General features: G+C 45.6%; 1 protein-coding gene across 1 annotated transcript in view; it reads right to left on the reverse strand.

Annotated features, from left to right (window-relative positions):
* Positions 1-15,168, reverse strand: part of itga11a (integrin, alpha 11a) — a 217,425-nt gene that overhangs the window by 55,736 nt on the left and 146,521 nt on the right. Inside the window, exons 17-20 of the mRNA XM_072278053.1 lie at positions 12,997-13,139; positions 9,825-9,935; positions 5,264-5,349; positions 2,931-3,072 (exon numbers count right to left, since the gene is read on the reverse strand). Of these exons, the coding sequence (XP_072134154.1) occupies positions 2,931-3,072; positions 5,264-5,349; positions 9,825-9,935; positions 12,997-13,139 (482 nt within the window). The remainder of the gene's footprint in view (positions 1-2,930; positions 3,073-5,263; positions 5,350-9,824; positions 9,936-12,996; positions 13,140-15,168) is intronic.

The raw sequence follows: 15,168 nt of genomic DNA on the forward strand, positions 1-15,168 counted from the left end.
TTCCCCAATTAAAAATTTTCCTGTCCTCTTTGATTCTATCCTTTTCCATGATAATTATAAAGGCCAGGGAGCGGTGGTCACTGTCCCCCAGATGCTCACCCACTGAGAGATCTGTGACCTGACCCGGTTCATTACCTAGTACTAGATCTAGTATGGCATTCCCCCTAGTCGGCCTGTCAACATAGTGGGACAGGAATCCATCCTGGACACACTTAACAAATTCTGCCCCATCTAAACCCTTGGAACTAATCAGGTGCCAATCAATATTAGGGAAGTAAAAGCAAGGAAGTAATGTTGAAGATTTAGAAGGCACTGGTGAGGCTTCACTTGGAATATTGTGAGCAGTTTTGGGCCCCTTATCTAAAAGGTGTGCTGACACTGGAGATGGTTCAGAGGAGGTTCACAAGAATGATTCTGGTAAAGTAAGATTTACCATATGAGAAATGATTGACGGCTCTGGGCCCGTACTCACTGCATGTCAGAAGAATGAAACCTATCAGAAGTTGAAAGGCCCAGAGAGAGAGGATGTGACGAGGATTTTTTCCTTTGGTGGGGTAGCCGAGGACCAGAGGAGCTCAAGATAGAGGGACGTCCATTTAGAACAGAGATGAGGAGGAATTTCTTTAGCCAGAGAGTGGTGAATCTGTGGAACTTGTTGCCACAAGCAGCCATGGAGGCCAAGTCATTGGGTACATTTAAAGCAGAGGTTGATAGATTCTTGATTATTCAGGGCATGAAGGGTTACAGGGAGAAAGCAGGAGACTGAGGCTGAGAGGGGAATGGATCAGCCATGATGAAATGTAGGAGCAGACTCGATGGGCAAAATGGCCTTATTCTGCTCCTACATCTTATGGGTTATGGCTTTATATGAGAAGCATTTGTTGGCTCTGGGCCTGTACTCACTGGAGTTTAGATCAATTAGAAGGGATCTCATTGAAACCTAGCAAATATTGAGAGTCCTCAATAGAATCGATGCGGAAAGAATGCTCCAGGTCTCAGGATATAAGGATCAGATGCGGCGGAATTTCTTTAACCAGAGGGTGGTGAATCTGTGGAATGTACTGCCACAAACAAGCTGTGGAGGCCAATTTATTGGGTATATTGGAAGTGGAGGTTAATAGGTTCTTGATTAGTAAGGGCATCAAAGATTACAGGGGTTGAGAAGGCTAATAACTCAGACATGATGGAATGGCAGAGCAGATTCGATGGGCTGAATGGCCTAATTCTTCTCCTATGTCTGATGGTCTTACTTATCTGGTGCCTTTAAGGGAGAGGTTTTGGGGTACTTGAAGATACATGATAAAATAGGCCGAAGTCAGCATAGTTTCCTTAAGGAGAAATCTTGCCTGTTGGAATTCTTTGAGGAAATAACAAGCGGGATAGACAAAGGAGAGTCAGTGGATGTTGCTTACTTAGATTTTCAGAAGGCCTTCGACAAGGTGCTGCACATGAGGCTGCTCAACAAATAAGGGAACATCGTATTACTGGAAAGATACTAGCATAGATAGAAGATGAGTTGACTGGCAGGATCAAAGAATGGAAATAAAGGGGGTCTTTTCTGGTAGGCTGCTGGTGACTAGTGGTGTTCTGCAGGGGTCTGTGTTGGGACCACTTCCTTTCATGTTATATGTCAATGATTTGGATGATGGAATTGATGGCTTTGTGGATGATATGAATATAGGTGGAGGGGCAGATAATGTTGAGGAAGCCGATAGTTTGGGGAAGGACTTATACAGATTGGGAGAATGGGCAAAGAAGTGGCAGACGGAATATAGTGTAGGGAAGTGTACAGTCATGTACTTTGGAATAAGGAATAAAGGCATAGACTATTTTCTAGATGGGAAGAAAAATTCAGAAATCGGAGGTGCAAAGGGACTGGGGAGCCCTTCTGCCGGATTCCCTAAAGATTAACTTTACTTTATTGTCGCCAAACAATTGATACTAGAGCGTACAATCATCACAGCGATATTTGATTCTGCTCTTCGCACTCCCTGAAGTACAAATCGATAGTAAATAGTAAAAATTTAAATTATAAATCATAAGTAGAAAATAGAAAAGGGAAAGTAAGGTGGGGCAAAAAACTGAGAGGCAGGTCCGGATATTTGGAGGGTACGGCCCAGATCCGGGTCAGGATCCATTCAGCAGTCTTATCACAGCTGGAAGGAAGCTGTTCCCAAATCTGGCCATACGAGTCTTCAAGCTCCTGAGCCTTCTCCCGGAGGGAAGAGGGACGAAAAGTGTGTTGGCTGGGTGGGTCCTGTCCTTGGTTATCCTGGCAGCACTGCTCCGACAGCGTGCGGTGTAAACTTGTAGGTTGAGTCAGTGGTAAGGAAGACAAATGCGACGTCAGCATTCATTTTGTGAGGACTAGAATATAAAAGCATGGAAGTGATGCAGAGGCTTAATAAGGCATTGGTCAGACCACACTTGGAGTGCTGTGAACAGCCCTTACTTAAGAAAAGATGTGCCAGCGTTAGAGAAGGTCCAGAGGAGGTTCATAAGAATGATTCAGGCCATGAAAGGGTTAATGCACGAGGAGCGTTTGTAGGGATTTCAGATACGCTGAGGTGGATTAAAGAACAAGTTATATTATAGGCCAAAAAGGAGGACAAATTACTGGAGCTGGTTACAAACTTTCATCTTCTTTGTAAGAAAACAGCCTAATCCTTTAAGGTTGTGCTGGCTTTGTATTGGAATGTGAAAACAGCCCAGGAGAATTGTGTTCGTGAACTTATGCCCTGTGGATTTTTGTTACAGCTTTTGATTGCTCCACACTTAGGAACGTAACATATGGAACTCTGCATTGATGGTTTAATCATCATGGTATGCTGTGTCAGTAGGTGAATGTTATAGAGCTGCAGGTGGTTGGGTGGTTTATCACAGGGAAGGGTGCTGATGGGAGTTATCGAGGTTGTAGAGAGGCCACTCACCTTCTGCGTGAGGCTTGAAAATTGTAGGTTCCTGGAGAAAGTGATGTTGAGTGTGGTGCTGTAGGCATTCTCCCGCTTATTCTCCAGCCAGCTGTCCATGACCAACCTCCGCCGCGTGTCCTGAATAGTGTAGGGAAACTGGCTGCAAAAGACCCAAGCCATGGGTTGCTGGGATGGCAGGTCAATTCACTGATGATTTACTATCTTCTTAACCAATCTCAGGTAAATTGTTTCAAACTCCAAAGTTATAGAGTCATAGTCATAGAGCACCACAGCACAAAGAACTACAGCACAGTCCATTTATTCCAGGCTGAACTGATCTTCTGCCTAGTCCTGTCTACTTGCACCTGAACCGCACATCTCCAAACTTTCCCATCCACGTACTTAACCAAACTTTTCTTAAATGTTACAGGGAATTTGTAATGAGTTCTTTGGGCCTGCACAGGGCACCAGAGTGTGTTGGGGTCTGAGGATTTTAGAGTTCCTGTTGTTTAACGAAGGTCATTAATCGTTTAGAGTTCTTTTTTCCACAAGTGACTTGCTCTTTCTAATGCAGACTCCTGGTACTTTCCCACTAATCTGACTATTCTACATCTCACCTATACACATGTAGAGTTCAGTGCAAAAGTCTTAGGCACGTGCTGTCTATATAGCTAGAATGCCCAAGAATTTTGCACAGTACTGTAATTGGCAACGTGGAGTGGAGAGCAAGTTTGTAAATCTGGTGAATGCAAAAGATGTTGGGAACGGCGAGGGTGGAGGGGGGTGAGACAGGTGACACAGAAGGAATGACAGGGGTGGGGGTGGTGCGGGTACAGACATACCCAGCCCCAGGACACCAGGCAAAATCATTTGATTCCGAACAACTGGTTTATTGATCATTACAGAATATCTCTCTGGTGCTCCCACTCCCTCCCCTTTACCAAGCCTTGATTCCCCTCTCCCTGCCCCCTTCCCACTCTCAGTCTGCAATAGAGACTCATATCAGAATCAAGTTTATCATCACTCACATATGCCATGAAATTTGTTTTTTTTTTGTGGCAGCAGTACAGTGCAATACATAAAATTAGTACAGTACTGTGTAAAATGTCTTGGGCAGCCTAGCTGTCTATATATTGTACATTGAAACATGTAGTGAGATATGCTTTTTTGCATTAACAATCAACATTATCTAAGGATGTGCTGCGGGTAGCCTGCAAGGGTTTTTATGTATTATGGTGCCAAGAGAGTATGCCCACAATGTTCACAGAACAGCACAAGTAACAGCGACAACAATAGTAACACAATTACAACAGCAAAATAATCCCCTTTTCTCCCTACAACCCACCCACCCACTCACAAAGACAGGCCTCTATTCCCAGGACAGGATGCCTCTCAGGCTCCTGTCTCCAGCCTCCAGTGGACTCCATGGACCTGCCAACGCGGGGAGGAGGTTCACTAGCTGTCATCATGGCTGGTTTCTTTTCACAGCACTAGCCAACCAGACATCCACCCTCAGAGACTGCTGGGTCTCGAGCACGGAACGGGGTACTAGACTCTATAGTCCCTCACATTCCTGTCCCTGAACCCTTGCCTAACCTGTAGCTCCCTCCTAGTTTCCTCCCTGAGTGACATCTGAGGCTACAATTTGGTTTATCCAGTTCTGATTTTAAAAGACACAGCAAGGCTCTGAAACAGTCTCACTGTTGTGTGGGTGAAGGTGGCTCTCTGTCTTCGCCAGAGTGGGTCTGGAACTTGAATAAGTTTATCCTTAAATGTATCCAGCTCAACTCAGGCCAGCTCAGTATCGGCCCAATGCTGTAAAGCTCTTCTCCAGTAAAACAGCCTTTTGATCCTCACCGCCTGGGCTTGCACAGCAATAAAAGTAGATCCAGAGGCAGTGGGTGAGCAGATCAGCGCTTTTAAATTGGATGAAAATTCCTCAAAGGCTCCCTCGTCCCAGGCAGCACAATAGCGAAGTGGTCCGCGTAACGCTTTACAGCACCAGTGACCCCGGTTCAATTCCTGCCGCTGGCTGTAAGGAGCTTGTGCGTTCTCCCCGTGTCCCTGTGGGTTTCCCCCACGTGCTCTGCTTTCCTCCCACGATCCAAAGACGCATGGGTTAGGGTTAGAGGGTCGTTGGGCTGGAAGTGGGATGGCACTTGTGGGCTGCCCTCAATAGGTCTTCAGACTGTGTTGGTCATTGACGTAAAGGACACATTTCACTCTATGTTTCAACGTACGCACAGCAAATAAAACTAATACTTCTATCTTTTAATCTTTTATATGGTCTTCTCGATTGCGCTCACAATCGTGTTAGAAGATGTAGATTCCCGCTGTGGCTGACTACCCACCTGCTACCATAGATGTCAGTACGAGCTCGTAGGGACAGGTCCGGCACGCAGTGTTCATCCTCGCCACAGTCGCTCCAGAAGCCAACCTGTGGTGGAAACACATCCAAAAATTAGCCATTCCAGTCTTAGTTTAATTTATTATTATCATCACCGAGATAAAATTAAAACACCAGCCCTGCATACTGTTCATTCAAAGTAAGTTTATTATCTAAGTACATATATGTCACCATATACAACCCTAAGATTCATTTTCTTGTGGGCATACTCAGTAAATCCATAATAGAGTAATAACCATAACAGAACCAATGAAAGACTACACCAATGGGCATTTAACCAGTGAGCAAAGGACAATTCACATTACAAGTACAAAAAAAGGTAATAATAATAAATAAATAAGCAATAAATATTGAGATCATGCGATGAAGAGTCCTTGAGAGGAAGTCCATAGATAGTGGGAACATTTCAATGATGGGGTGAGTGAAATTGAGTGAAGTTATCCTCTCTGGTTTCAAGAGTCTGATAGCTGAGGGGTAATAACTGTTCTTGAACCTGGTGGTGAGGGTCCTGAGGCTCTAATGCCTTCTTCCTGATGGCAGCAATGAGAAGAGAGCATGGTCTGGGTGTTGGGGGTCCCTGATGATGGATGCTGCTTTCCTGGGACAGCGCTCCATGTAGATGTGCTCAATAGTGTGGGGAGGGTTTTACCTGTGATGGACTGGGCCATAACCATTACTTTTTACAGGAATTTCCATTCAAGGGCATTGGTGCTTCCATTACCAGGCTGTGATGCAGCCAGTCAATATACATCAACCATACAGTGAAATGCATTGTTTGCATTAGCAACATCTCCTAGGGATGTGCCGGGCGCAAGCCCGCAAGTGTTGCCACACATTCTGGTGCCAACATTGGATGCCCACAATGTTCAGCGGAACAACATATGCAACAATAACACAACTACAGCAACAAAACAAAAGAAAAACGATAACAACAAATCAAACCCCTTTCCTCCCTTGCATGTGCCCACCACCGATTCACACACATGAGTCAGACTCCAGCTCCAGGACAGGTTGCCTCTGGGCCTCCAAACCTACAGTCCTCTGCCCCAGACTCGCAAATGTCAAGCCTCTGACTTCCAGACACACCATCAAGCCTCCAGCTTGTGGACATTGGGCCTCTGGCTTGAGGTGGGGAGAAGTGGATGGGATGAGGGGAGAGTGATTATAACACTCTCAGATCTGCCCCCCGGGGGTTGTACTGAACCCCAGGCCAATATGCCAAGACCAATAGCTCAGTTTAACCAGTACAACGCCTCTCTATTTCTGGGAAGATGTAGCTGCAAAAAGGGTTAATAAGCTACTGTTGCACAGAAAAAAAATACTTTAAACCATTATAGAGCGGTGTTGAAGTATTGTATAAATCCATGTGTTTTATACAAGTTCAGCTAACTCAGCCCAAATTGCAATGAGACCTTGGATTTCCAAATGGCACTGTGCCACACCATAGGGTGTCCATGAATACCGAGTCCTCAGGGGGTGATTAGAACACACAGACTGTAGAAGTTACGTGTGACACTGGCCAGAATCCTCCCTAAATTCAGCCATTGGAAGAGTGGTGGAAGTGGAAAGCTGAACAACTGCCCAGGCTGATGAAATCTACATGAAATGTGCTACATTCTGGAATCTGAGACCATCAGTCAACCAGCTCTCAGGTACCTGGGGTGTAGTGGAGACTGGGGGAGGAATGGAGGACTGTGGGGAGAGAGGCATTGTGGAGTGAAGCATCTCCCACAAGACTGGTGCCATGCCTTAAACAGCAGCCAAGGGCTGAAATCATCGCAAACTCCTCGTGCCAAGACACATAATCCAGCTCTCCTTGTGAAAGTCAGACAGACACATTGGGGAATTTTATGGTGGGTTCCTGTTTATCGTTAAACCAGTGCGAGTCCCCTCACAGACTGCATTACCTGCCTAATGTTTGCACTTAGCTGCACAACTGTGACTGCCCTTTTAAAGGAATGCCAGAGAGATAGAATCCTCTTTCAACTTACTGCCTGTTGGGCTGACGAATTCATTTTTAAACAATACATTAATTATTCATTAAAAGCTTATTACTTACATTAAAAGTTGAGCATGTACATTATTTTCAACTTATCAGCCGAGCCATCATATGCACAAAGTTGAGAAAAACAGGAGAAGGAGAAGGCCTTTTGGCCCCTCAAGTCTTCTCCTTTCAATGTTAGCAAAGTTGATGATCCACATTCAATGCCTTGTACCCTAACCTCTTATATCTCCTGCACCTAGAAACCACCCAACTCTTGTATTCAGTGATTTGGTTTCCATTGCTTTCTTTGCTGGAGAATTCCACAGCTTCACTTCTCCCTGGGAAGAAAAGTTTCTTCCCATTTCTGTCCTAACTGACTTGTCCCTCACACTGTGAACCTCTGGTACTGAACTGACAGCCATTCAGAACGACCTTTCTGCACCTCATCTGGTATACAAAATTATGCAGGGTATAGATAGGGTGGTCCGGCCAGTGGTGTAGTGGCATCAGCACTGGACTTCAAGGCAGATGGCCCTGAGTTCGAATCCAGCCACGTCCCAACCTGGGCAGCAGCAGTATCTGCGTGGAAGGAAGGCCTGGCAATCTACTTCCGCGTCTTGCCACGACAACTAAACTATCCACAGGGTTGCCATGAGTCAACAACGACTCGACGGCACTCAACAATACAATAGAAAGGGTAAATTCAAGCACTGAGGTTGGGTGAGATGGGAACTACAGGTCAAGAGTTAAGGGTGAAAGGTGAAATTTTTAAGGGAATCTTGGGGGGGGCACTTTTTCACTCTGAGGGTGATGAGTGTGTGCAACGAGCTGCCAGCGGAAATGGTGGATTTGGGTAAGATTTCAACACGTGACCAAGTGGTTAAAGCATTGAACTAGCAATCTGAAGGTCGTGAGTTCGAGCCCCAGCCAAGGCAGCGTGTTGTGTCCTTGAGCAAGACCCTTAATCACACAGTGCTCTGTGATGACACCGGTGCCAAGCTGTATGGGTCCTAATGCCCTTCTCTTGGACAACATTGGTGTTGTGGAGAGGAGAGACTTGCAGCATGGGCAACTGCTGGTCTTCCATACAACCTTGTCCAGGCCTGCGCCCTGGAGAGTGAAGACTTTCCAGGTGCAGATCCATGGTCTCGCAAGACTAATGGATGCCTTTCTTTCAACATTTAAGAAAAGTTTGGATGGTTCCATGGGTGGGAGTGGAATAGAGGGCTGTGGTTTCGGTGCAGGTCAATGGGACTAGGCAGACTAATAGCTCAGTATGGATTAGACAGGCTGAAGGGCCTGTCTCTGTGCCTTGACTATGACTGTTACTCTGGCATATGTCGTGAAATTTGTTGTTTTTTGGCGCACAAGGGGAGCAAGACTTGGCCACCACTCCCTAATAGTCATACAAAAATATGTGTGATAATAGATTAACTCACACGTGTTTGCTCCACATTAATAAAATTTTGAGTTCACCAAAAACTAGATTTAAATTCTTCTGCACAACCCTGGACCTAGAGAGAACTAGTTGAGGGTTTGCATAAATCTGACAGTTTTATGTTCAATCTGCTAATGAGTAACAAAAAAAAACATACAATCAGCAGCCACTTTATTATGTACACCTGCTCGTTAATGCAAATATCTAATCAGCCAATCATCTGGCAGCAACTCAACGCATAAAAGCATGCAGATGTGGTCAAGAGGTTCAGTCGTTGTTCGGACCAAACATCAGAATGGGGAACAAATATGATCTATGTGAGTTTGACTGTGGGATGAATACCATATGGTGTGGTTTGAGTATCTCAGAAACTGTTGATCTCCTGGGATTTCATGCACAACAGTCTCTAGTGTTTACAGAGAATGGTGCAAAAAAATCAAAAAAAAAACCAGTTAGGGGCAGTTCCGTGGGTGAAAATGCCTTGTAAATGAGAAAGGTCAGAGGAGAATGGCCAGACTGGTTCAAGCTGACAGGAAGGTGACAGTAACTCAGATAACCATGTGCTACAACAGTGGTGCACAAAAGAGCATCTCTGAATGCACATTTCAAAACTTGAAGTGGATGGGCTACAGCAGCAGAAGACTATGAACATACACTCAGTGGCCACTTTATTAGGTACAGGTGGGGCCTAATAATATGGCCACTCAGTGTAATTCTTAGCCTTTTTAAAAAAGATTTCAAATTCCCTAGCTTCCTTGGTAGGACCAGAATGCTATTACTGGTATTACTAATCTAATCCTGGTAAGACTGACCAACTAGTATAACTGTTATATTTACTGCTAGGACCGGACTGCCCTATGCAGCCACATTTTAAATACGTTTGCGACAATTCCATTTAGTAAGATAGTAACACGTGTGCTCTGTGTTTGATTGACAGCTTTGTATCTTTGTGCCCATGAGTTAAGTGAGAGAGAGTGCCTTCAATTAAGACACAAGTATAGCTCTGTTTTAGTAACTTTGTGAGTGAATTGTGCAAGTCATACCTCCTAAGGTGATAACACATGCGTACCACACACCACCCACCGTGCCTTTGGCTGACGTTAGCCATCCGTCATCCAAAACGGGGCCATATTCGGGATCGATGAGGCCGAAGTCCAGTATGAATCCTATGGGTCTCACATAATCCAGTGTATCCTGGGGGAAGCAAGGAATAAAGAAAAGGCTGAGCTCAGCAGAGGCGGGTGGGGGGGGGGGGGGTTGCAGATCAGAAGTAGTACTTGGTAATTTATACCGATTTCTCACATCCCCAGAGTATTGCAAAGTACTGCAGGAGCGCCTTCATTGTGTAGCCTGCACAATACCTTGAATGCAACCCAAAATAGTTTGTCAGGAGTAACTGATTATTGAGTCACAGAATATGGAAACAGGCCCATTAACCAACCAAGCCCGAGCGAAGGTACACCGACCCTATTTACTTACGTATGGCCTTGGAAGGACCTGGTCCAAATCATGGGTGATTGGTCTTCAATTAAAAAAAAGAGGGCAATCATACACAACACACACAAAATGCTGGTGGAGCCCAGCAGCTCAGGTAGCATAGTCAAGGGCTGGTGAAATAAGAATCTGACAGGAGAGGAGAGTGGACCATAGGAGAAAGGGAAGGAGGAGGGGCACCTGGGAGAAGTGATAGGCAGGTGAGAAGAACTGAAAGGCCAGAGTGGGGATGAGAGGACGGTTGGTGGGGGGTGGGGGGCAGATTTGTTCACCAGAAGGATAAATTGATATTCATGCCATCAGGTTGGAAGCTATCCAGACGGAATATGAGGTGTTGCTCCTCCTCCCCGAGGGTGGCCTCACCTTGAGGCAACCCAATTTACTTGCATAAGGCCTTGGAAATACCTGGTCCAATTCATGGTAGATTGGACCTCAGTAAAAAAAAAATGGGAGCAATCATGTTGAAATATGCAAAATGGTTTATCTTTATGTTATTTATTCAGACATACACCATGGTAACAGGCCCTTACGGCCCAACAACCCCGTACTGCTCAATTACACCCATGTGGCCATCTTACCCATTCGTCTTTGGAATGTGGGAGGAAACCGGAGCACCTGGAGGAAACCCATGTGGTCATGGGGAGAAAGTACAAACTCCTCACAGATAGCGAAGGAATTGAACCCGGGTCAGTGGCGCTACAATAGAAGTTGCATAATAAATGTTGGGGTTGCTAGTCCCACCTATGTCCTTTCAATGTGTAAAGCAAAGGTAGTGAACTACCTTGGATGGACATCTGATCATCATGGGGCTCAAGGGCCTGTTTCCATGCTGTGTGATTTCTATGACTCTACCTTTTACAGGTAATTGTTGGCTCGGTGGAAGGAAGAATGGTGAGGATTTGCAGCTGGAGATGGGTGAATAGGCAGCTGACTGGTTGAGGAAGGAGGCTTCCCAGGGCATGAGGAAGCACTGCCTTCTTTGGACCTTGCCCAGCTCGTCCTTTATACCCGCTATAACTGTTACTTGAAAACAAACCAAAACCGCTCAGAGACTGCGTAACCAGGGTTGATGCTGTAGGATGTGCTTTCCACAACAACAAATTTTCAAAGTCAAAGAAGTTCATGTGATCCTTTATAAGAAACCAGCAAAGGCAAACAATCTTGTAGCGTTAAAGAAAACTAAATCTAGCAATATGGCAAAGTAATGATCAAATGATCTAAACGATCGAGTAGCATTAGTGTAATTAAACATAACTAGCAAAGTAAATATCAGTCAACAACAAAAAAATCCTTCCCCCAGCTCACCCTGGCTCCACCTAGACTAAACAGAACTTAAAGGCAAAGCGTGAATACTTAACTATACTCATTCAGTTCAACGACTTGGCAAATTACCCATAATAAACGTGCAACTCAAAATGTAATACAGACGGACAGAAAATAAATACATGGCTCCTACACTCACCCAGCTCACAATCCACAACCCAGGTCTCAAATCCCTCTGCCAGTTGGCATCAGCTGTGATTCACTCAGGACTGTGCCTGAGTCTCAGACTAAAGCAAGAAATTATCTGTATCTGCTGAGGATCATCATTGAATCAACCCCTACTTTCTCCATGCAAGCCCTGAGGAACCATTGACACCACTTGGGAACCTGTCTCCATCCTCCCATGGTTCTGGCAGGCCCAACGGGATTAGGCCAAAGGTGGAACCCGAGGCTGCTTCATCCATCTTCAGCTGAGGCAGAGCAGGGGCAATGTCCTGGGAAAGGGGACGAGATCAGAACGCAGGGCCACTCCAGGGCTGACTGGAGCCACTCAGGTAAGATGGAAGGATTGCAGGAAGCGAGGGAATCCCGCAAGATTTTGGGTCTCAGGAGTGGATAGGTCAGTGCCGGGCACCTTGACCTAAATTTCAATTTAGTGAAGGCACAGGGAGCGTGGGTGCCATAATTGACAATGCCATGATGCAGCTGGGAGATCTGCTGCCTCGTAGCTCAGTGACCCAAGTTTGAACCTGACCGCAGGTGCCATCTGAGTGGAGTTTGCACGTTCTGTCAGTGACCCCATGAGTTTCCTCCCACGTTTCTAAAAGATGCATTTTGGTGCATTAACACAGAGAACTTAGAATATTACAACACAGTACAGGCCCGTCAGCCCATAATATTGGGCCGACCTTTTAACCTACTCCAAGATAAATCTATCTCTCCTTCCCACGTTGCCCTCCATTTTTCTATCATTTGTGTGTATCTAAGGGTCTCTTGAATGTCTCTAATTTATCTGCCTCTGCTGCTAACCCTGGCAATATGTTCTATATGCCTAACACCCTCTGTATAAAAAAAAAAGTTATCTCTGACAGCCCCTCCATACTTTACTCCAATCATCTAAAAGTTATACCTCCTCATAATAGCCATTTTCACTCTGGCTGTCCACTTGAACTATGCCTCTTACCATCTTGTACACCTCTGTCTGTATATTGCTGTGTACCTGCAACTTGCCCCTCGTGTAGGTGAGTGGTACAATGTGAGGGGTGTTGACTGAAAGTGGGGAGAATGAAGTAAGGTTAGTGTCAAAGGTTCCCGACCCGAAACACTGACTGTCCATTTCCCTCCATAGATACTGCCTGACCTGCCGAGTTCCTCCAGTTCATTTGAGTGTTGCTGGTGTGAATGGATAGCTGATTGCTAGCATGGAATCTGTGGGCCGAAGGGCTTGTTTCTGCACTCTATGGTGCTATGAAAATGCACTCCAAAGTCTGATACTCACCAGAACGTGGAAATTGAACTGGTCGCACGTTTCCACCTCTGGCTCCACGCTGATGTTACTGTGGATATACTTTTCGAAGTTGTCATCAAAGAGTGCTCTGGGGGTGAATCTTCGCTCGTCGATGGAAACGTTGTACGTTATGGCTAAATAAAAATCAGAATATTGTCCACATGATCAGACTGGGCCAGGCTGCCCCAGAGTGCTCAGGCATTGCTTTAGTTAGTAGCAGGAAGTAAGTCCCTCAGCTCTCTGTACATGCGTAAATGAGTGCATATGACCGTAAGACACAGAAGCAGAATTTGGGTCATTTATTATCCCTCTCAACCCCATTTCTCCTGCCTTCTCCCTGTAACCTCTGATACCTTAATATTTAAGAACCTTACAACTTTCGCTTTAAATATACCCAATGACTTGGCCTCCACAGCCACCTTTGGCAATGAATTCCACAGGTTCATGACCCTCAGGCTAAAGAAATTCTTCCTCATCCCTGTTCTAAAGGGGCGTCCTTCTATTCTGAAGCTGTGCCCTCCGGTCATAGACTCCCTCACTATAGGAAACGTCCTCTCCACATCCATGCTCTCTAGGCCTTTCAGTATTCGATAGGTTTCAATGAGATCTCTCCCCATTCTTCTACACTCCAGTGACAACAGGCCGAGAACCATCAAACGCTTACCCTTTCATTCCTGGGATCATTCTCGTGAATCTCCTCTGGATCCTATCCAATGCCAGCACATCCCTTCTTTGATAAGGGGCCCAAAACTGCTCACAGTGCTCCAAGTGCGGTCTGACCAATGCCTCATAAAGCCTTAGCACTACATCTTTGCTTTTATACTCTAATCCTTGAAGATGAATGCTAACATTGCAATTAATTCAAAGATTCAAGATTCAGAAAACTTTATTGTCATTCTAACCGTACATCAGCTCTGCAGGGCAGAATGAGACAGCGTTTCCCAGGAGCAGTGCAATCATAACGTAACAAACGCAACACTAAATAATAAACATAACAATAAATAGTAAAACACAACAGCCACATGTCAGTTAAAATCAAGATATAAGTGTCCAGTGCAAGTTAAAAGTGTCCAAAGCAGAGTCAGGTAGAGCAGCTATTTAGCAGTCTGACTGCCTGTGGGAGGAAGCTGTTTAGTAGCCTTGTGGTTTTAGTTTTTGATGCTCCTGTAACGTTTGCCTCATGGCAGAAGAACAAACAGTTCATGGAGAGGGTGTGAGGGGTCTCTAATGATGTACCGTGTCTTCTGGAGGGCATCGACTCTGAAAGAGGTCTTGGACAGAAGGTAGGGAGACCCCAATAATCTTCTCTGCTCCCCTAACCACCCTCTGCAAGGCTTTTTTGTCGACAGCACTGCAGCTGGAGTACCAGGTTGTGATGCAAAAGGTCAGCACACTCTCAACCACGCCTCTGTAGAATGTAGTTAAGATGTTAGTGGGGAATGATGTTTGTTTAAGCTTCCTCAGAAAGTGCAATCTCTGATTTCAGAGGTTTCAGCTTCATCCCCAGGGGTCCTGGCCTTTTACCGGCTATTGGTACGCAACTGGCGGAGTTGTTAAATCACCAGAGTCGTGAGCTAATAAAACATGACCTGAGCTCAGCTCCCAGCAGGGCAACTCTTGAAATTAAATTCAGTTACCAATGTCGTTTTGAGCTCTTTTCTCTGGAATGGCAGAGGCTGAGAGAAGATCTGATTGAGGTTTATAAGACTATGAGAGGCAGCGGTGGGCAGCCAGTAACTGTTTAAATAGGTTTGAAATGTCTAATACTAAAGGTAATGCACTTAATATGAGCGGGGTAAGTAAAAGAGATCAGAATCAGAATCAGGAGCTAAGGAGATGTGCAGGATATTTTTTACACAGATGGAGTGATGGGTGCCTGGAATACATTGACAAGGGTGGGTGTTGGAGGCAAGGAGGAGGGAGGAGAAGATGGCGGCATGACGCAGCACCCGTGTCCGTTCCGAATGATATCGTATGTGTAACTTGGGGCCGTGCTCAATCCGGATTTGATGGAGATAGCCGTGAGAAGCGCAGAGGAACATCTGGAGTAACTTCTGAAATGCCTGTTTTGCTGCTGCCGCTACTGTGCGCTCGAGAATCTCCGGAGACGAAGGCCCCAAATCCTCGGCTTCGCGTATCGGCTGTTGCCAGGGCCGGGGTCGA

Source organism: Mobula birostris, chromosome 14 (assembly GCF_030028105.1).
Source record: "Mobula birostris isolate sMobBir1 chromosome 14, sMobBir1.hap1, whole genome shotgun sequence".
In the NCBI taxonomy this organism is placed as follows: domain Eukaryota; kingdom Metazoa; phylum Chordata; class Chondrichthyes; order Myliobatiformes; family Myliobatidae; genus Mobula; species Mobula birostris.